Genomic DNA, 22,002 nt, shown 5'->3' on the forward strand with positions numbered 1-22,002 from the left:
GGCCAGGGAGAGAGAGAGAGTGACAGAGAGAGTTTTAACATTCTCTTATTCTAAACTTTATGTAGTCAAATGCACTTAATGGATTAGGAACACTTCTTTCATGCTTATTTTATGCCATTTGCAAAGATTATTTCCCCATTACGGAGAGTGAAAAGTGTTACATTATATTCCCTGACTGTATCAAACCCCAAGGTTTTCCGGCAATATGTGCACTTTTAGCAGTCGTTTAATGAGAGAGAGGGTGAGAGAGAGAGAGAGAGAGGGCATGAAAGGGAGGAAGTGTGTCATCATGCATACACTACACTAAGTGTCAACTTTACTGAGATATTTAGTGTGTTGATTTTGTCATTTTTGTGAATAGCTGGTTAAAATTGAAATATTTGCTAACATTACTCTTGATGAAATTAAAAAGCTCATTCATCAGCAAGACTTTTGGTCAGTAAATGTGTTCTGGTAAACACCCAAAACTGTGTATTTCACAAAAACAACATGAAGATGTTTTCATTTAGGCTGCTTTCTAACTTATCAAGCCAGTTTAACAAACACAGTTGTTGAAAACAGACAGTCTGCATAAAAATGCTAATAGCTAACTGCGACTACGCTCATAATGAATGTAATGCTTTGATCAAGTTGTTGGATAGCAATGCGCAGGAGTGAAACAAATATAAGCTGACAAACATGAGTTTGCTGACAAACATGAGGCGAAAATTGTGGTCGGAAACACAGTCAATGTCCAAACACAGACAGCAAAACAATCTAAATCCTAAAAACAGCAGACAAAAATCACAACAGCCAAAAAAATCCAAATACGTGAAAGCAGAAGTGGGCAGTGTCGCCAATTCTCTTCAGAGCAAAGTAGCTAAAGCATGCTCAAGAAGTTGCTAGATGATGTCATAGACTAATTTGCATATAAACGTCTTCATCATGGTCATTGGCACATCAAATTACAAACTAGGGTACATGAAGAAGGAAGATTTTCCCTTTCAATAAAAAAAGTAGAATAGAACTTTTTTAAAACAGAAAAAAGATTATAATTTATTTCTTGAACAAGTCATCTTTGATCATGGCACCACAAACTAAACATTTACAAAATATCTATCAAGAATGCAGACAAAAAAAATGCAGTGACAGCGAGTAGTCGTGAAATGTGAGTAGTCATGAGAAAAACAGTCACTCACTTTTATTACTTGTAAATATCTCCAATGAGATAGTTTAAAACGACAAACAGTGGTGATCAGTGATTGGTCGTTGGGAATAATGGTGATCAGTGAGTGGTCACAAGCGTGACACAGTAAGACATCACACACTGATGGTGAGTCAAGTCATGTGAGCTGGAAAGACGTATCGAGTTCAAGACAGTCACTAACTTGTGCTCAGAAAGGGGCCTTAAAAGTCACTAAAGGGGCCTTAAAAGTTGCCAAATCTAGTGACAAAGTCTCTAAGTTGGCAACACTGGAAGTGGGCTAATATTCTGGAGATTGGGACCTCTGCTGGTGTGGCGTGGCATTGTCAGGTGAGTCCATGAAAAAGAGCGCTTACATACCATACTCACAACAGCGTAAACAAAGTTTAAAATGTTTAAATGACCTAATAAAAGATGATATTAGCAAGAAATTCAGTCACAAGAACTGACTGAATGACTTATTTCCATGAACAGATGTCAGTGGGGTGAAGAGACAATGATGAATGACAATGACAATGCTGAAAATCAAAATGAGAACTCACTTCCTATTGCGAACGTATAATTCTTTACAATTTGGCAGTAATGTTGTTTTTCCATGAGTAGATGAGGTTGTAAATGTTGAAGCATGCGCAGTGTCTTTCAGTAAAGGTTGAATCTTCTTTTTCTTCCTTATTACCTTTGGGGGCTTAAAGTGCTAGAACTTTACATGTTATTAACATATGTGCAAAGGAGAAACATATTTCAGTTCATGAAAATCTGTAGAAAGTGTCCAAATTTGACTATGTGAAGACTATGACTATGTGTTTCTCAGTCCAGGTTAATGGTTCCACGTTGAACTTAACAATGGTGTCACTGAAAGTCGCAGTTATTGCCAAGTCTCTATATCAAGTTGGTGGAAAATGAGCTACAACCTCAAGTTCCGTTTGGTCCAGGTCTCATCTTTGAATGTGCATTGGCAAAACACTCATAAAAAGTGAAAAAGAGCGAGAGAGAGAGAGAGAGAGAGAGAGAGAGAGAGAGAAAGAGAGAGAGTTCATGAAGAGTGCTACACTGTAAAGTTGGTGGAGCAGAGAGTCTCTTTATACGCTGCCTGAGCAGAGGCGTGAAAGCTCTTTCCTCTGTGAAATCATCGTCCCTAGCACAGCCAGCCTTCCGCTCCTGGGTGACCGCAGCAGCAATGAGTTCTGCATCATTAAACCAACATATGAAGTTACAACGATCTGTGAATGGGGACATTTTCTAGAATATTAACACAGTAGCTTTACAGGGCAACAGAAACTTTCTTTAATTAACACAGCACTGGGATTTATGGCCTTGTGCCCCGTTTTACTGCTGCGGTCAATCTGTCATTAGGAGCCTAAGTGATATGGGCTGATTATCAAATTAAAACACACGCGCAGAGTAACTGTGTTTTCACATCAACACATGGAAAGGCTGTCAAATTCTTTTTGCCTGAAAAAATTCTTGTTTGCCCAAATAGATATTTATGAAACTGGTATACGGGCCTAAACGCTCAGTTTAAGGATATGTATATAGCAAATATAGCAACACGCAAAGTCTTGCATATATTAGAGACAGCACTGATCCTATACTCAGGATCAATGTTGAGCATTTGCAATAAAAAATGTTGGATCAGACTGAAGCAGACTGAAGAATGTATTTGATCTGATCTTGTAACAAATGAGAAAGATAGGTATTAGACTTGGATTTTTTTTGGGGGGGGCTAAATTATATTTATACTTTAGATTTTATTATATTTGCCAAAGTTTTATGCCATGTTTTTAGCCATGTATTTTTCCTGTATTGTTTAAGTGCTCCAGTTAAAAAAAAAAAGTTAATGCTTAGTAGTATTTTTTTTATTTTTAAATGATAGGATGGGTATTGATATCAGCTGATACTCAAGATTTCATTATCGGTATCAGAAAAAGAAAAACTGGTATTGTGCCATCTCTAATATATATACATAAGGGAGAAAAAAGTGAAAAGTCAGCACAAACAAAAAGGTGGAGATATTGGATGAGTGTTCAAATGCAAGTTGAAGCATATTAAAAAACATCACTGCATGACACAAAGTGCATGATTTAAGATGCTTTGTCACATTTAAATGAGACAACTAGTCTAATAAATATCAATTAAATAAATAGATAGTACAATGCAATATAACTTAAGTAACATTATTATAAGAATAATACATACAGTGAAATTTTTACAGTTTTTCATTGGTGTCAGGTCTACAGCTTTTCAGCAGTATTGGGCAGACTGATTGTATTATTCATAACAAAACATGACAGCTTTCTCATTTCAGAAAACATAAAGTCACAGCTTTACCTCTGACTGTTACACTGACACTGGAGACTCCTTCCATAAATGCTAAATAAACATCTCCTAACAGAAAACTTCATATAAAGATATTATATTAATTATACATGTTTTCTTCATCTATTAATGTGGAGCCTCTGCCATACTGTCTAAGCTGTTACTATAGAAATGATAATGTATTTAAACGAGTACATTAATATAAACCTTGCAGCTGTTGTTAAAGAACATTAATCAACACCATCTGACCAATCAGAATAGAGAATTCGAGAACAGTGGTTACAGTACATAAAAATATTAAATCATGTCATAACGATGATGTAAAGTCATATCTTTTATATGTAATTTGTAAAATGTAATATGTAATTTTTTTAGATGGAATTTATTTGCGTCAATAAACTTAATAATAAACGAGAGCATTTTAGAGCATTTGGTAAAAAAAAAATTGTTCTTCTAAAAACCTACTGCATCTCCACTTGGATGCATTTATTACGCAGATACGGCAACCTTGGTCATTGACCAAATTATATAGGAGCTGCAGCTGACTATGAGAAAAATGAGAAAATTTAATTACACACTTTGATGTGACAGATTATTCTGCACACTGCAGCCTTTTCATTAAAGAAAACCAGTTGGGAATGTAATGGTGTATCAGCTGTATTAATTCCACACTGTTTACTTGTTCTGACTCGAGTACCATGACTGAAAGTGTACTTCATTAATTACAAATTTTCTACACGTTCATAAATGTGCATTTTCTTTTTTCTGATTTTTCTTTTTTTTTTTGTTTGGCTCTCTACGGTTGACCATTTCCACCATTTCACAGTGGCTTTTAAACCGTGCGCCTCACGCAGAGTGAATTTGGCGGGCGCCCCAGGTGCAGCGTGATGAGCTACAGCCTCAGTAAACTGAACGTTAATGTCAGACGCCTTGTGAATGCTTTTTGCAGCTGCACGCGAGTTGAATTTTATGCAGCGTTTTCTCGCGGATGTACACCTGGCCCTGTGCGGCGGTCTCACATTAACCTTTAATGTTTCTGATTCGTTTTTGTTTTTTCTTTATTCACCTATTGTATTTTTGGTCACTGATATTTTGCTACATTTCTTACATGATATTTCTTATACAACCTGAAAGCCATATAAAAATCCAACACTGAATCCAAATCTGAAATTCACTCCTAATCAGTACATATGCTCATGAAGGCATTATAGAACCTGTAGTATGTAGTGCACTATTAATGCCATTTGAGATTTTAGGACACATACTTTGCTTGATTTTATATTTAATTAGAAAAGTGATACATTTTTAAAATGTATTTTTAATGTTAATGATCATTTTTAAAATATACTCTTTGTTTTAAATGTTTAAAAATTTAAAATGTCATAAATGACACATTAAGCACCACATATCATTAAATCATTACCCAGAAAGTTTAGAGAATGTGTCTCTATAGATTTAGGTGAATTTAAATAGAAGATTTTAGCATAGGAGTGGGTAATATGATAAATATATCATATTATGATTCTCGAAAACATTTCTATGATACATGATACGTATCAAGATATATAGATATCACGATATATAGATTTGCTAAGAATTTCCCAGCAATACAGTACTGTTTTATAAAATAACTAAAAACAGACAATAAAATATATTTTTTTATATTTAAAAATATCACTAAAAATAGACGAAAATATATGTAATAATATTTAGAATTGTTTTTTTTTTACAAATCTGTTAATATTTTAACATTTTTACAATTTTAAAGATTAACTACAAAGATTAACATAAAACTTATTTTTTTAAATAATAAAAAATCATGATATCCATAATATCCCAGAAAAGGCATTTGTGTATTGTGACTAAATACATTAATATTAGGAAACTTATTTCAGTTAAATACTGAAATTCATTCTGACAGCCTTAACACACCCATGTACTCTCACACACTTTGTATGAACTCTCATACTACACACACACACACACACACACACACACACACAATGTGTGATCTACAGAAGGAGAGAGACTTGGTGTGACACTTCCTATTTGCATTTGTGTGAAAGCTCCTCTCCTCCTCCTGTTCAAAGCAGGTCAAGGTCGGTTTTGAAGACGAGAGACGCTCTGACCTGCGCTCCTCTACTCCTTTCTGCTGTCGATGGAGAGATACGGAAGAAGAAAGAAAGGCTGAGATGCTGAGATATTCTGTTTAAGATGATACTGCAGTGACTGATAACACATGAGCGGGTCTGGTGACCATGCAGCCCTCTCACCACTCTGAGATGTGATGAAGCCGACTAATATGAATTTAAGCACTTTTATTCTTCTCTTTTTTTTGTTGTTGTTTATACAGAAAATGCATAAATGAAAATAAAAGACTGAATCTGTCGTTGTGGAGACGACACAAACAGAAATGATTGGAAAAAATTTGTCTTTGAACACAGTAACAAAATTATATACAAATAATTCTAAGATGGAAAATAGCTGGCAGATATCTGATCATTTGCAAAGTAGACATTACAATAAACTAGATATTTGGAGAATAAAGTAATTGCAGTTAACAAGAGGGTTGCTTAACACATGCACGCACGCACACACATACACAAACTGGAGGTCTAGATTGGTATTCCTGCCACTGCCCCTGGCCTGAAGATGTAATTGAATAATTCCAATTTGACATTTAGATAGAACTATTAGTGAGGTTTTTATCATTACAGCGTGACATTTAAATAATGATTTCTAAATTATCTCCACATTATCAGCTCCTGTTAATTCTAATGGCCTGCCCGTCTTATCTTTATCATGCAAATAGATAACATGATTATACAAATGCAAGAGAGAGAGAGAGAGAGAGTTAGAGAGAGAGAGAGAGAGAGAGACAGAGAGATGGACATAAATAAAACAAGATGCACAGGCCTAGAGAAGATAAGACAAAAAGAGAAGAGAAGGAAAAAGAGAAGAGAAGCGAACTAAAGGAAAGGAAAGGAAAGGAAAGAGAGAAGTGAAGAGAAAAGAACAAAAGGAAAGGAAAGGAAAGAAGAGAAGAGAAGAGAAGAGAAGGAAAGGAAGGAGAGAAGAGAAGAGAAGGAAAGGAAAGGAAAGGAAAGGAAAGGAAAGGAAAGGAAAGCAAAGGAAAGGAGGAAAAGATTGAAGAGAAGGAAAGGAATGAAGAGGAGGAAAGACTGTAAGAAGGGATAGGGAAAGAGAACGGGGAAGAGAAGGACTGACTTGGAGATACACAATAACCTTGGTATTCGGGGAACACAGGTGTGAGGAGAGAACACATCCTGGATGGGACGCCAGTCTAACTCAGGGCATCATGCACACACTCATTTGAACTGGAGGAGGGGCAATTTAGAGTCACCTATCCCCCTACTGCAGAACCCAGAGGAAACATTTTCTCTTCTCTCTATCAGGAGAACGTGTGAAACTCTGGAGCTGTGAGGCAACGGCTCTACCTGCTACACCAAACAATCTAATTACCAAATTATTAGACAAAGAATAATACAAGATGTTTGCAATATTAGGACAATGATATATATAAGAGACAATCAACAGAGCGAATACAAAGAGTCAGAACATCTCTACACCATTAGTGAACAGGAGTACAGACTCAGTGAGTACAGCCGTACGTCTAAAAATCCAGACAGGTGAGACTGTGTGGTCACTCAGGAGTGAAGAGGAAGGGAAAGAAGGAAAGAGAAGAATGGCTGGAGAGTAACGGAAGACGTTAAATGAGAGAGAGAAAGACAGAGAGAGAGAGGAGAGAGAGAGAGGAGAGAGGGGGTTAGTGCTTACCACCAATAGCGAGAGCATGGAGACATTAGTCCTGGATGAAAGGGAACAAATTGGGCATGTCTACTGCAGACACACTTGAGTGGATGATGATGACAATATTTTATGTTAGTGTGTATGTGTGTGTGTGTGTGTGAGAGAGAGAGAGAGAGAGAGAGCGAGAGAAAGAGAGAGAGCTCTAGGCCTCTTTCTCTCTCTGATTGCTGTGAGTGATTTCCTTATCAGATCTGCCTCAGAGCAGCTCGACTCCCGCACTCTCTCCATCACGGCGTTCTGCAGAAATCCCCAGCTCGCTCGTTCTGACATGACACTGCCTTCATCCCTCAGTCTGTTTCGCTGCCCTGTTCAATTACGGCCCTCAACACAATCAATGCCTGTTTCGCTGTAATGGATCTGTTCGCTCCGCAACCATCTGTTAGCTCCGTCTCTCTCTATCTCGCTCTCTCCTACAGCTCTTTCCCATGGAGAGACAGATCTTGTCACTGATACAGAGCTATAATAGATGATCTGGTGTCAGGCGGGTTGCGTGTGTGTGGGCGCTGACCTAGCTATATGAAGCGCTCGTAGAGCCAGGCTGAGGAGGTGGACCTGCTGCAGTGTTGCGAGCACGCTCAAACACACTACGGAGGCAATCGCGGAACACAGGCCCCGTTTTGACACGTCGCTTCAACAGAACTGGGCTACAGCATATGGGCGCAAGTGAGCCATGATGCAGCGTTTGGGATTAAACATGCAGCGACGGCTTCAAAATATTTTTAGTATGCAATCTGAGCTGGGTGTAACTGCAGTGCAATTCCGTAATAAATCCAGAGAATTAAAAAACGAGTGTAGTACCCGTATCAAAGTTTCTTGAGTTTCAGAACTTCTAAAAAAAAAATGCAAATGCAAAAATGCATTGTTTATTGAAAATAGGTGTCACAAAAGTGTATCATTTTTCCACACAATCTTTATTTTGCTCAATGCAAGTGTTCCAGCAGAAGTGCTCCACAAAAAAAATTGTCCAGTTCCTAATTTGTGTTGCACTTTTAAGGACTCGCGCTCGGAAAATTGACACACTTTCCCCTTTACCACCAACGCAATCAATCAATCAAGAATGTCTGGTGGAGGTACTGCATGTACATTCGGTTTGCTTCTTAGAGATGCAAAAGTGATGTAGCTAACACTAAGTGAGGTTTATAGCCACCATTTTACCATTTTTTCACACACACACACACACACACACACACACACACACAAGACATGTTTTGTCTGACACTGACACATTGTTATCTATAAAAATAGAAAACAGTTTTAAAAAACACAGTAGTGGGCGTCATCTTGAGACAGGAATCACTTTCTTTCTCAGCACATCATTTAGCATCTTTTGGACAAACTATTCAGTACAGTTGTATGCAAAAGTTTGGGCGCCCCTCACCAAATGACATATTTTGCTGATTTTTGAAGTGGAAAAAAAGATGTAAATGCAATCTCTGCAGCAAACTATTTAAAACAATACTTACAAATGCACAGTTACTTTGGATTTGATAAACTTCACAAACACAGACATACACATAGATTTTCTAGAGCAGCTGTAAATGGCGCTGCTTTATCTGGCTTCTCTGATTGCACTTGTAAACGGCTTAGCAATTAGCTAATGAGCTCAGTAAGATGTGTTTACAGCAGGCACAATGCTACACTGCGCGCTGCTGAGTGCCAGTTCAACAGCCTCGCCATTAAAAGCAATAGTTTAATCAATTGTAGAATTTGTGATCTTCTACATCTCTGCATCCTCCTGATCACTCTGGCTTTATGCTAATGCAGTTTCACTGTGTCTGTAGTGTTTCCTCCATCCAAGATAGAAGAAGGACTGCTTCATCAAGTGGGGGTGGGGGTGGGGGGTGGTGGGTGCAAGGGAGAGATGAGAGGGGGAAGAGAGTGGGAAGGAGAGACAGACAGAAAGAGAGGTTGTAGGAAAGACAGAAAGGGGCTGAGGGCTGGAGGGAGTGAAGGAGAGAAATGGAAAGAGTGGTACAGGGTGTATGAGAGTGAGACAGAGCAAGAAAGAGGGAGATGGAGGGCAAGAGAGAGATGGGGAGGAAGGTGTGAAGGTAAAAAAGGGAAAGAGATGGGGAGAGAGAAAGAGAGATGGAGTAAAGGAAAGAGAGGGAAAGAGTGGGACAGAAAGAGAAGACAGAGTGAGAGGGAGAGAAGTAGAGGGAGGGAGAAAGAGAGCATAAAAGAAAGAGAATTAGAGATTTAACACATATTTATTTTCCAATCTAATAAATCATGTTATATCATGTGATATGATCAGAAAAGAGAAGGATGGAGTGGAAGAAAGAGAGAAAGAGAGAGACAGGCAGACAGACAGAGCAAGGGAGACAGCAAGAGAGAGAGGAAGAGAGAGAGAGGAGGAGGAAAAGGGAGGAAGAGGGGGGCAAGACAGAGATGTTCTTTAAGTGCCAGCTGGAAGAGTATTATCACCACTTATCTCTCCATTTCAGAGTAATTATTCACGCAGTCATTTTAAATTGTGGTATATATGGATGTGTGTGTGTGTGTGTGTGTGTGAGAGCGAGAGAGAGAGAGAGAGAGAGAGAGAGAGAGAGAGCAGTAGTGTACAGTCACTGAGGAGTCTCTAGTGCATGGCTTTCTGCACTTATAAAACCGTTTTCATATCAGCCTGCTTTTGCGACTCATAATAGCTTTTGATAGCCAACACTAAAACCCTCATCACCTGAGAGATGGAGAGAGATACGCAACAAGCATCGTGTACAAGAGCTCTCAGTCATTACGCAGGCATGCAAACACACACACACACATACACAGCCACATACACACTCACAAATCCACCGAGCCTTTGGCATCCAGGCGCAGATAATAGGGCCGATTTATTGAGCTGATGTGCAGGCAGCTCACCTCCCTCTCCTTCCCTTTCTCTCTCTCTCTCTCTCTCTCTCTCTATCTCTCTGTCTATCTGTCTGATTAATGGAACAGCTCTCGCCTGGTGGTGGAGGGAGGGCAGGCCATATAGCAAACACAATGTGTTGATCTCAGAGATGCCAGGCTTCGTGATTAACGGCCCAAAACAGCAAACGGTTGAGCTGCAGAGTCAGACACAAATCAGAACTGCAGGCCTTGTGGTACAGCACCCTTTATACACATATATACACACACACACACACACACACACACACACACACACACACACACACACACCACAACACTCTGTAATGACTGACAGCTTTTGTGCTCGTTGCTACCTTCTGAGGTTGCTGTTTAATCAGGCAGGTTTGGATATAATCTTCCATCGCAGCGCGGTATTGATCTGTGCGCTGTCGAGTGTGACACTGAGGTTCAATGAGCGACAGCTCATCTGCCAATTCTGCCTCAGTCTCAGCTCATGATCTGATTACGATTGAAAACCGCCAACTCATCGGTCAGAGATTCAACAAAACATCACCAAAGAAAACGTCTTCATAACTTACAGCACTGCACATGAGTGCAAATAAAATCAGGTTGAAGCTGCTTAAACAAAAAGCTGCAAAATATGAGTTGCATAGCAGGTGAATTCTCGATTCTAATTGGTCAGAAAATTGTTGAATAATTTTCTTTAACAGCAGCTCGGACCTAAGTTCCAGCTGCAAGATAAATCGCACATCACCTGAACTAAGAACAAATTTTTGGAAGGAGTCTCCAGTGTTAGTGCTTTGTGAAGCAGTCTGAGGTAAAGCTGTACCTTTACATTTATGCTTTGTCTTCTGTCTTATTAACTTCCAGGGAAAGTGATAGAACAACTTTTTATAGTGGCTGCAACGTAAATGGTAAGAGAAAGCAACAATAAACGGGTCAAAAATAAGATATGGCGCAACAGAAAAGCATTCGCCCTATCGCCTGGAGATCACAAGCCTGATGATACCACAACCATCCGGGTATGGGAGCCAAGAGAGCAAAATTGGCCATGCTCTCTGGGTGGGAGGGATGTCATGCTTTCTCTCCTCTGTCAATCACAGTGACACTAGCCAGTCATGGCCATCTATGAGTTCATGTATGAGACAGAAAATCCAAAAGTTTGATTATTTTCCTATACCAGCAAACCCCACTGTAATGAATTGCAAAGAGCCTAAAATAAAATCTACTTTGTTAGACAGTTACATCACCAACCCAAAGCCCTTTCCACACAGACACACACACACCAACACACACACACACACACACACACACACATACACACACTGAAACAGACCCATCTGTTGAAACACACCTATTCTAATAGCCTTAGTCAGGGCAGGTAACACATCGCAGTTGCAATCGATTGCTCAGTCCACTTTCGCTGTAGTGATTGAGGTCACAACGGCTCTAGAGACTCACCTAGCTGTGTCTTGCATCGAAGCATGACCCTCCTGGCAACCTTTAACCTCCTGGAGCACCGTAATATGTTAGTCTGACAAATTAGATAGAGGCTAGTGTTCTGTCAAGCATCTGATGAGCAAGAAGCAAGACTTCTCTCAGATGAGTTAGGAGCTGCAGGGAGCACTGCTGATTTACTTCCCTTAAACATGTTTATATTGAACCGCTAAGGAGTGAATCTCATTAAATGAAATGAGGTTTGGAGATTACTTTTCCCCAGGATAAAGACAATGAAAGTTTTCAGTTGGCATGCAATGTATCGATGCAACTATCGAATGAGAGGTGAGCTGGAAGTACAGAAGGTGGACTGGTGCAAGAAACTTGACTCCAAAACAAAGCTGCTCGCTCAGGGCATACGAGATCACATCTATCTTCTCACTCCCATTCATATTAGATATTTATTTGCTTTATTCATTTTCATGTTTAGACTTCTAAACTTCTAAATGGCATCAGGCTTCAAACATGAACGTTTGGTACAAATTCAGTGCTTTGACGCAGGCACTGTAAAGCTGTAAAAAAAACTGGATCTCCTAAACAAGATATTCAGCGCACCATGAGGAAGCTCAGCATGGCGGAAATGACAGCTCGTAGATTATGAGTGACTGATTAAGAGAAAGATAATGTTTCAGCAGCCCGCTAAGTGTCAAAAGTACAGCATTTTCCCTGCATCAAACTCCAAAAAAATGTCGAGAATCATCCAGGAGCAAATTCATCATCATTAGCGAGAGGCTTGTCTGCTCCCAGTCAGCCCACGTTCCAGATGATGAAGAATTTGGGCTGAAATCAAGAAGTGAAGCACAGCATATAGCTGCTCATTCTGGAGCTGCGTGACTTAATGAATGGAATGAGCCGGTGTTTACTTGTGTTTAACAGCTGAGGGTTCAGCCTGATGGGTGACTTATTTAAGACAAGGATCTGTGAGAAGAGAAGAGAAGAGAAGAGAAAGGGAAAAAGTATGAAAGAAAGAAAAGCAAAGAAGCAAGGCAAGAAAATGATGAAAAGAAGTCAAGAGAAGAAAGAAAGAAAGGATGGGAAAAGCAACAAAAAATAGAAGAGAAGAGAAGAGAAGAGAAGAGATATAATATTGAGAAATACAATAGGCTGTCCCACCTTGGCAGGATAAACAGGTGCCTTTCTTTCTTTCCTTTCCCTCTTTTCAGTCCAGTAACCTTGCTGATTTGTACCAAACTCAATCTCTCGCTTTCTCTCTCTGACAACAGAACACAAAATTGCTCACTAATTCAGTGTGGCTCAGAGTGAGAAACCTTTAGTTGGTGTCCTGTGGAACAAAGATTAAACCCTAGAGGTCGAGTAGCAGGGAGGAGCACGATGCCAGTGCAGAGGTGTGTGACTGAGAGAGCAGTCCGGCCCGCGGCTATTCATACTGCAACACAACAATACCACTATCACTGAGGAGTAAATGTCCACACACACACACACACACACACACACACACACACAAAGCTAAAACACTGTGTTCCTGAAGTTAAGCAACACATGAAAGAGATGGAGGTAGAGGACAAAGTGAAAAAGACTGAGAGACAAAAACAGCAAGGATGCAAAAGTTATTTATGCACATGTTTTTGCTTTGTAAAAGCTTGTACACACACACTGCATCTAAATAAGCAGGTGAGTATTTTGTAGGACAGAGAAAGAGAGAGAGAGAAAGAGAGAGATGTCCTCATTGCACACCTGTGTGTATTTACAGATGACCTTGCTAAGTGATGTTGTAATCAATGTCAGCGCTGCATGCAAATATCGAATGTCTTTTCCCAGACACGGGCACACACAGAGAGGGGACACACACACACACACACACACACACACACACACACTCACTCACTCAAGAAAGCAGACAAAGACAATGATCATAAAATTAGAATTACAGATGAGCAGTTTACAGCAGGTTAAACAGCACTCACGCACACGTACGCTCGCACACACACACACACGAAACACCTAAACTACGTTAAGTGTTGAATTAGGCATTGCTTAATGATAAATTGACACTTTATTGCAAGATGTTGCTTTGTTATTGTGTAAAAATGTTGATCCTTTACGGGATTCATGTTATTCATTATTTAATATCTTTAGTTATAACTCTTTATAACCAGGAATAATGCACTAGTTCTCTCATTAAATGGTTAACAGACAGCAGTAAAGTCTAATATTGGCTCAGATAAGAGACAGAGGTACAAATGTTAAATTGTTTGTTAAATTACCAGCAAAAACAAACATATAAACTACTAAAACACATTAATCATCTTAAAAGTGTATTAAGTCGCTGAGAAAACCTGTTTGGAAAACAGACTTCTGGTCCGGAATGCTTGTTTGTGTTTGGATGCTCCTGCTGTCAATCATTTTATAAACACTCTACAGGCCATCGTAGATCCTAGAGAATATATATTCACAGAGAATCATTCAAATGTCGACCCCACCTATCCGTTAGAGACTTAAAAAAAACCCACCTAATTTTTCTTACCTCATGCAGCTTTAAAGCATGTTATTCAGTATCTTCTATGAATTATTGAGGTACCTAAGTGAAACTAATAGGAACGGTTTGAAGTTATGAAAGAAGAAGGCAAGTCTGGGAGTTTAAGGGGTTAAATTACAGGTGCAGATTTTGTTATATTTTAATGTCACTCTGTTGCTCTGTTTGAGAAATAAGTAGTTCAACACTGTCCTTGTTTTTGTTCTGGCACATGGAGCAAAGCCAAGCTTATTCCTGAACTAGAACACACTGCGTCTCTGGAATAGACATATTTCTTTCTGTTGTGAAAAGGTACACACAACTTGAGCAGATTGCGAGTTTATACGTGTGTGTATGTGTGTGTGGAAACCTTCAGAAAGAGCCGAGAAGTGTAATAGTGTCTCATTTAACTTCTGAGTGAAGAGACCAAACTGGAGTAAAAGTGCATGACAGAGCGACAGACATGATGACAAATTGGTTTTAATGGTACTGTTAGCATTAGCAAGCTAGCAAGAGGCTAATAAAGGCGTAGTGGACTCCTTATCTGGGTAATGGCTGTGATAATTTGGACTCTTTATCTGGTTAATGGCTGTGATAATTATGTCCACTGCCCTGTTTGAGGCCTCAGTGTTTTATAGTCCCTTAACACCATTAGCGAGATTAGCGTTATCTATTTGGCAACTCTACTTTCAGCGTTCTGCTTATTTATATACAGCTGTGAGGATTTTAGCGCTAATCACACTGCCCTAGCTGACCTTGTACATTATATTTATGATGAAATAAGTGAAAATACACACATAAATTTCCTTTCTGTTTTTAAATAAAGTTTTATATATCAAGTTTTACATATGGAAAATATGTCTCATCGCACTGATGCCTTTTTTCCATTGATGCTTTAAAATCTAAATAACTAAAAGCCAGGAAAACTCAGTTGATGGCACATAGTTCCCATAAAAAGATCAGTTTATGCTAAATTTTATTCATATCTGAAACAAAAAGATTTTCTTCAGAGATGTGACCAAAATAATAGAAAAAAGTTATAAAACTTCTCTACCTCGCTCCCCGCCCCTTAAAAAACACAACAATCGGACAAACCTTGAGGATAAAACAGGCTTTGTGCATGTCGCAAGGCAATAACAAACACAATAGATAAGCTTGAATACAAAGTAATACAATTTACTTTCAAGAGCAGGGGCCTTCTTTTCTCCTTGCATTTGTATTTCTTTGTGATCATCCCTCCATTACGGCCCACGAACAAAGACAACAAAGGAAGCAAGGAGGGAGAAAGAAAAAAAAATTGACCATGAGAGGAGAAAAAGGACGAACCCTAATATAGCCACTATATATTATGACAAAATAACAGCATCATTAACCCTTTAAAGCGTACCCGGTGTCTATGTTTCACTTAAGCGGGCCAAACTAGTCATTAAGGAGAGGTAAACGGTGCCTAGTGCCCATAATAGGATAATAGCCCCCATGCTAGGAGCTGATAAATGGGAATGGGTTAATGAACAGTGTGTTAGAGTTTGTGTCTGCGGAGGTAATAAAAAGCTCTGGTGTGCTTAGTGAAGCTAGTGTGATGTATGGAAGTGTGAGAAGAGTTTCGCTTCAAGATCGGAAAGAGGGGCCTGGAGTCAATGAGGGAAGAACGGAAGATCAAGAGTCCTTCCTGGTAAAGTTCTCACAGGGCAAAGCATCCATCACTCACACACATACACACACACACAGAGGGAGAGAGAGAGAGAGATAGAGAGAGAGAGAGAGAGAGACTTTAACACTTTTTACACAGAAGTAATACATACTAAATATAAATACACCAAAATTATTCATATGTAAACTCTAAAACCCTAAACCCACAGCACACATTGTACTGTATACACCTGCTCAATTTATGCATAGACAAAACGGCTTTGGTAGGTATATATCAGCACACACACACACACACACCCTACGGGCCCTGGAGAGAAGGCCAAGTGAGCAACACCATCCATCCCCATCAGATGCTCAAATGAGAAACAGTGAGACCTTCAACAGGAGGTCAGACCCCCTGATTACAGCCCAAACCTGCTTTCCAAATCCAGTCTCCCACCTCACACACACACACACACACACACTCTCACCAAATCCAATTCTCACAGACATGTCTAACAACAAGAAGATTCCTGAATTGATGTGATGTCTTGCAGCCTATTACAGGACAAGCTTCTTACAAACCAGATGGTGACTGATTTGATGTTAACATACAAACATACATATTCAGCATATTCACTGTCCTAACCTAGAACCATGCAAACGTGTACTCATTTTAAAGGTCTAACATTTCTCCTTTGTGCCTGGGCTTTTCACCCTTTACACAACACCACACCAAGCATCGCACTACTCACCAGCGCATTTGGTGCGAGCCCGGAGTGGTGGCCCGGGCGCCCCTGTGCCCCCGTCCAGTGGCCGTGTGAGCAGCACGCTGATCTCGTACTCTGTATCGGGTGCCAGGTGGCCGATCTTGTGTGATGCCTTGTCCACAGGCTGCAGGTCATACATGGTGCCTGAGACGGTACGGTACTCCACTTCACGGCCGATTATCGGCCCATCCCCATTGATGGAGTTGGCGTTGAGCTGGATCCACAGGTAGGTAGCGCCCACTGCTGTCAGCTGGGGAGGAGCGATGGGGACTGGGGGTTCTGGGGAAGGAAACAGGCAGGACAATGTTTAAATATCCTGGAGTAAGACATGCAAGACACTTCTGTTCAAGCACAGGTCAAGATAATAACAAAAATATCAATGTGAAATTATAGAGTACTAATAAGATATAAAGATGATCAGTAAACGTGATTACTAGAGGTTTACAACAATTCATTTCATCATTTTTTTCTACACTAGTTTCAATATTTCCATATGATTCATCACTTTAAAGGTCCATTAGTGCAATGAAGCAATAACTTGAATCAGGTGCTGAAAAATACAAAAAGCAAAACTATATAGTAGCTGTATAGTAGATGCCCTGTGGAACTTTCTGGCAAGCTATCTTTTATCTAATGTGACTGATTAAGCAAGTTAGCTATGTTTCAAAACAACAATGACTTTCTGAAATTCAAGGAATCATTGTTTATGGTTGACTACAACAGACATCTGTTATAAAATAATATTTTATAAGATTTACTTCAGTTTTTATGTTTGTTACCTTCCAGAAAGATCAGTAAATTTTGCTGGACACGCTAGCAGAATCTACTGCGAAGCTGGGACAAAGTGCTGCTGCTAGTCAAAATGGAGTACTTTAAACAGCATGACATTATAATGCCCTTATAATTTCCTCAAAAGAATTTCTCTAAATAACAATGGAGAATGCTCCTTTAGGGAAAATGAGAAAATGTGCAATGAACATCAAGTTAATGTTTTAATAGAAATTAAATAGTGATTATTTTTGGGGTCCCCAGCAAAGATATGCTGTCCTGTGCACAGCACGTGGTCGGAAATGGCCAGAAATGCGTGCGCACCACTGTTAACTTCTTTCTCATGAAAAGACTGAGAAAAAGATGAAAAATGCCTCTCCCTCATGTAATTCCCAAACTTTTTGAGTTGTAAATGGGGTAGGAATTTTGCTGAAACCCTGCCCATAAGCTTCACACTCATGACTTTTAAGTACTCACACAACTTTTTTTGTTTTCTGTTTCATCCTGTGAAGATCCCAGGCTCGATGCACGTACCTAGTCTTGATGTGAACCTTTGTGCAAGCTTTCTTTAAAAAAAAAACAGTGCTCCTCATATTTATATATAATGTATTCATATAATGTATTCATATTCAGTTACATCCCTGCTGTACAGTTTTATGGCAGGACCTTGAATTGGAAATTATGGTCTCTGTAGAGAAGATCTGTGGTCAGTTCAGATGTTTACTCTGTTCCTGTTGAAGAATCTTATCAATGGCTGGTGTTATTTTGTGTGTGGTCTGCAGTTTCCTGACTATATTCATGCCAGACAGGATCAGAGAATCTTCTTTATATGTTCTTTATTAACATACCCATTGGAAAGGCTTGCACTTAAGTGCTATAGACAAGTCGAGTCTTTGAAGTCAGAGGCAACAGCTACGTATATTGCAGAGGGCTGGACCATGCTGCTTAGCTGCAAAATATGAGCAGCAGAACTGTTTCAGGTTTATTGACAGAGCCTCTAAGTGCTTATTCTTAATCAATAAAATGCCGTTAGAGGCCTTTGTTTGAGAGATAGCATGTGCACGTGCATGAGTGTTAGAGGAGGCTATTGCTATCACTACAATAGCCTGATAGAGAAGTCACGTTTAGTAAGCTTCTTCATTTGCTCTTCCATCTAGATTTGCTTCACAGGTTGCAGGAAAAGCTGACTGAGCCAGGTGAGACAAATTGCATTACTGATCAACAAAACATCTTTGACCAAAAGTGAAATTTCTGACTGATCTGTATGTCTGTATGCACACAAGAGAGAGAGAGAGAGAGAGAGAGAGAGATTTGCCCAGCAGATCTAGAACTGTCCATTCAAGAGCATGTTTATATGCACGGCTACAGCTTGGACATTATCATTGATGAACACATCAAAACTTTATGCCTTTGGCAGTCTCTGTGCTAGCCGGGCAGACGGTGTCCTGTTGGATGGCATCATTTAGAGAGGATATATGCCCTCTGGGGCAGGCAGACATGATTGATGCCCACCATAAGACCATTACACTATAGCCAATATGATAATAAAGTGTAATTCATATTTATTACGGACGCCTTCTAACTGCAGAGATCGATCAGGATGGAAATACTGGCAAAGTAATGAATAAATAAACTGGTTATAGTGTGTGTGTGTGTGTGTGTGTGTGTTCAAGGCATGGTGCATTACTCTATAAAGCCACAAAAAGCTATAGATCAGAGCTGAGCTCCTCCACTCAGCCTGAGGGGAGCGCTAACAACACAGCATATTTACACTTGTGTGCAATGTGTGTATGCATGTATGAGTGTGTAAACCAGCCACGTGCAGGTCACAGATCCTACAGATGGCTGTTCCACAGTGACCCTAGCCAGAGGCCTCTAAATACCTCATAATCTATCTCATCACAGCCGGCCAATCAGACATCACCTAAAATGAACTGTGTAATCTTGCTCGGTCTCAGAAGCCACGCTGTCAACGTACACCGCAGCAGGGGAAAGAGTTAAAGCAGGACAGGTAAGAAGGGAAGAAGAGCACTATAAACATGGGGCATGTTAAAATTTTAGCCTCACTGGCTAAGCACGAACAGGATCACATAAATCAAAATCTTGGCCTTAGGGCAAGAACTCATTAAAAGCTTATGCTTGGAATTTGTTTCAAAGACAAATATATATAGTGAATTTCCTGAATTTATATACATTCATTTTAAAGCAAAAAAGTCTTTCACTTAAAAGTTTTCAGCATAAATGGGAACTTTTGATACTACTGGAGAAGTATCTCAGGTGACAGTGGTTGAGAGAACTCCAAAAAATCAACAATAAATGATTTAGTAACATCAATAAATACATATAGCATTCTGCGAATATCTTATGAATGTCATTGGACTTCTTTGTCTATAACATACTCTGACACCTTGACTTTGAAAAACCATAAATATCTTTCACCAAAACAATATAGAAAGGTTTTTATTTCATTTCATAACCCTGAGCAGGCTTCCTGCAAAGATCATGCTGGGTAAGAAGCCTGTTTAACCTCCGTGGTGGTAAAAACCATCACACAACTTTGCTATCTAAGTGTGATTTCCTCAGGCTTGGATTAAGCTGTTGGATAGCTATGTACCATAGCAAAGTAGATATAATTCAATCAATTGAGTTTGTAATCAGATATCAGCTGTCAGAATGTCGGTGATACTCCTGTGCCACAATCTTTAACTTTTCTCTCTCTCTTTTCACATTTTTGGTAACCAGACTTTAAAATGCTATAACTTTACTTGGTTGAGATACATCCAAAAGAGAAACATATTTCAGTTCAGGAAAGTCTGTAGTTTTCAGAAGAAAATGTTAAAAGTTCACCATGTAAAAGTTTTTCCCAGTCTGCCACATATATACAGTATGTATTGTATCATAACTATGGATACTAAGGTTGTGCATTATTATTTTAGTGCAATAGTGGCAGTTTATTATGTACACCTAGTTTGTAGCTATAGAAATTTTCATTTTATCGGATAAACCGACCATACAGGTGGGGATAGCCAAGCTTTTCACACTGAGGTGGCCAGGTTATACCAAATAACTTTATCAGGGTGGCAAAACACTAATCCGCATCTGTAGAAAATGATATAATGTGTCGCCCCCATCCCCAGAATAGGCCCCATCAGACATAAAAGGCACACAGCTAACCAAAATTCTAGCAAGCTACAAAAAAGTCATAGCTAACATTACATTAGGCTACATGTTATAAAGTATGCTAGTTTTACGAATTCAATATCACTACCTAATGATAGCAAATAACACTACAAAATCCAATGGTAATTGACCAAAAAAGAAATAACAATAATGTAAAAAAAAAAATAGTTTGACTAATGTTTGCTCACAGTGGGGTCAGGCAATAGTTTCATTCTGTGTTAGTAGCTTGTCCTTGCATAACAAGCTGGTCCTACAGTGGTCCCTCTTCAATCATCGACAGATAGAGGGGGTTTCCAATTGTGCTTATCAGCAGATGGGCTACAGTCAGTAATTGTCCGTGCATAAAGTGCATCTAGGTGATAATTTGGCCACTGAGTGTAGCTATAAGTTAGATGTACCTGATAAACTTGGCAGGAATTTCATCCTGTTAACCTCCTGAACATACTATTACATGACATCTGAGCTGATAATCTGAGCTGACTATTAACTTAACTAACTAATCAGAGATTAACTTAGTGACTCAGTATACTAAACCATTTGAAAGGCTCTGTATGATTACAAATGAACAGTTGTCTGAAGTTGACATGTAATATGCAGTTGGAAAAATGCATTTGTGGTGCCACTGAGTTCATCTATCACAATCGATAGATTGAAACATTTAAAGTGGAAGGTTTTGTGCATTGAGCAGAGGTCTAAAAGAGAGCTGGTATGTCTTATTAGGACTGTGCTGACATGCTGACAATAATGTCAATAACCAACCTCTGTTCTTAATGCACCTCATTTCTCTTGTGTCCTTATTTCTACAACTGAAGTGCCACTTCCAAGAAGAGCTATTGTTGAACTGTCAAGAGCGTTCTCTCTCTCTCTCTCTCCCTCCACAAGATTATTCAACAGTTGAACCTAGTAAAACACAGTGCCAAAGGAAAGTGCATCAGAGCCAGAAGGAGTAAGATGTCAATTAAAAGCCATTCAAATCCAATGAATACAGCAGAACACTAAATAATTTTGCAGTTGTTGAGGTGAGGCACCTAGCACATGCATGTGATTATTTCTGCTACAACGGCATGTCCCAAAGTGTTTTATTCCTCTCTTAATCAGCAACTTCTGACCAGTAAGAATCAAGTATTCATCAGTGCCATGGTATAACCTACCACCTGCCTACATTAAGACATCAGTCACCTTCCACATCCTTCACACTGAGCCCAGGTATCATGAAAGGACCACTTAAACCATAATGAGTTACTGTACCTATTCTAGTGTTAATTACCTATAGCTATTTTGGGGACAGAAAATCAGCTAGTCATGTCAGAAGTTTCATTAAGGATTTTGAATAACTTCATAATACATTATTATGTTTCCTGTACACCTATCTTTTTTACTTTTTGTTTCAGAAACAAAATTAAACGAATGCAAAAAAAATGTAGTATAGTAGAATAGTGTCGGACTTTTGCACTTTTAATGTGTCCAGGTTTAACCTAGACAAAAGCAATGAGGAAGAATAT

The 22,002-nt window shown here is 39.2% G+C and overlaps 1 protein-coding gene across 7 annotated transcripts in view; it reads right to left on the reverse strand.

The window, feature by feature from the left end:
* LOC113533549 (receptor-type tyrosine-protein phosphatase mu) overlaps positions 1-22,002 on the reverse strand; it is a 201,819-nt gene that overhangs the window by 85,530 nt on the left and 94,287 nt on the right. For all 7 annotated transcript variants that reach the window (XM_053227520.1, XM_053227519.1, XM_053227518.1 and 4 more), the window contains exon 7: positions 16,538-16,831. In XM_053227520.1, coding sequence (XP_053083495.1) covers positions 16,538-16,831 — 294 coding nt within the window. The remainder of the gene's footprint in view (positions 1-16,537; positions 16,832-22,002) is intronic.

Source organism: Pangasianodon hypophthalmus, chromosome 21, assembly GCF_027358585.1.
Source record: "Pangasianodon hypophthalmus isolate fPanHyp1 chromosome 21, fPanHyp1.pri, whole genome shotgun sequence".
Taxonomy (NCBI): Eukaryota; Metazoa; Chordata; class Actinopteri; order Siluriformes; family Pangasiidae; genus Pangasianodon; species Pangasianodon hypophthalmus.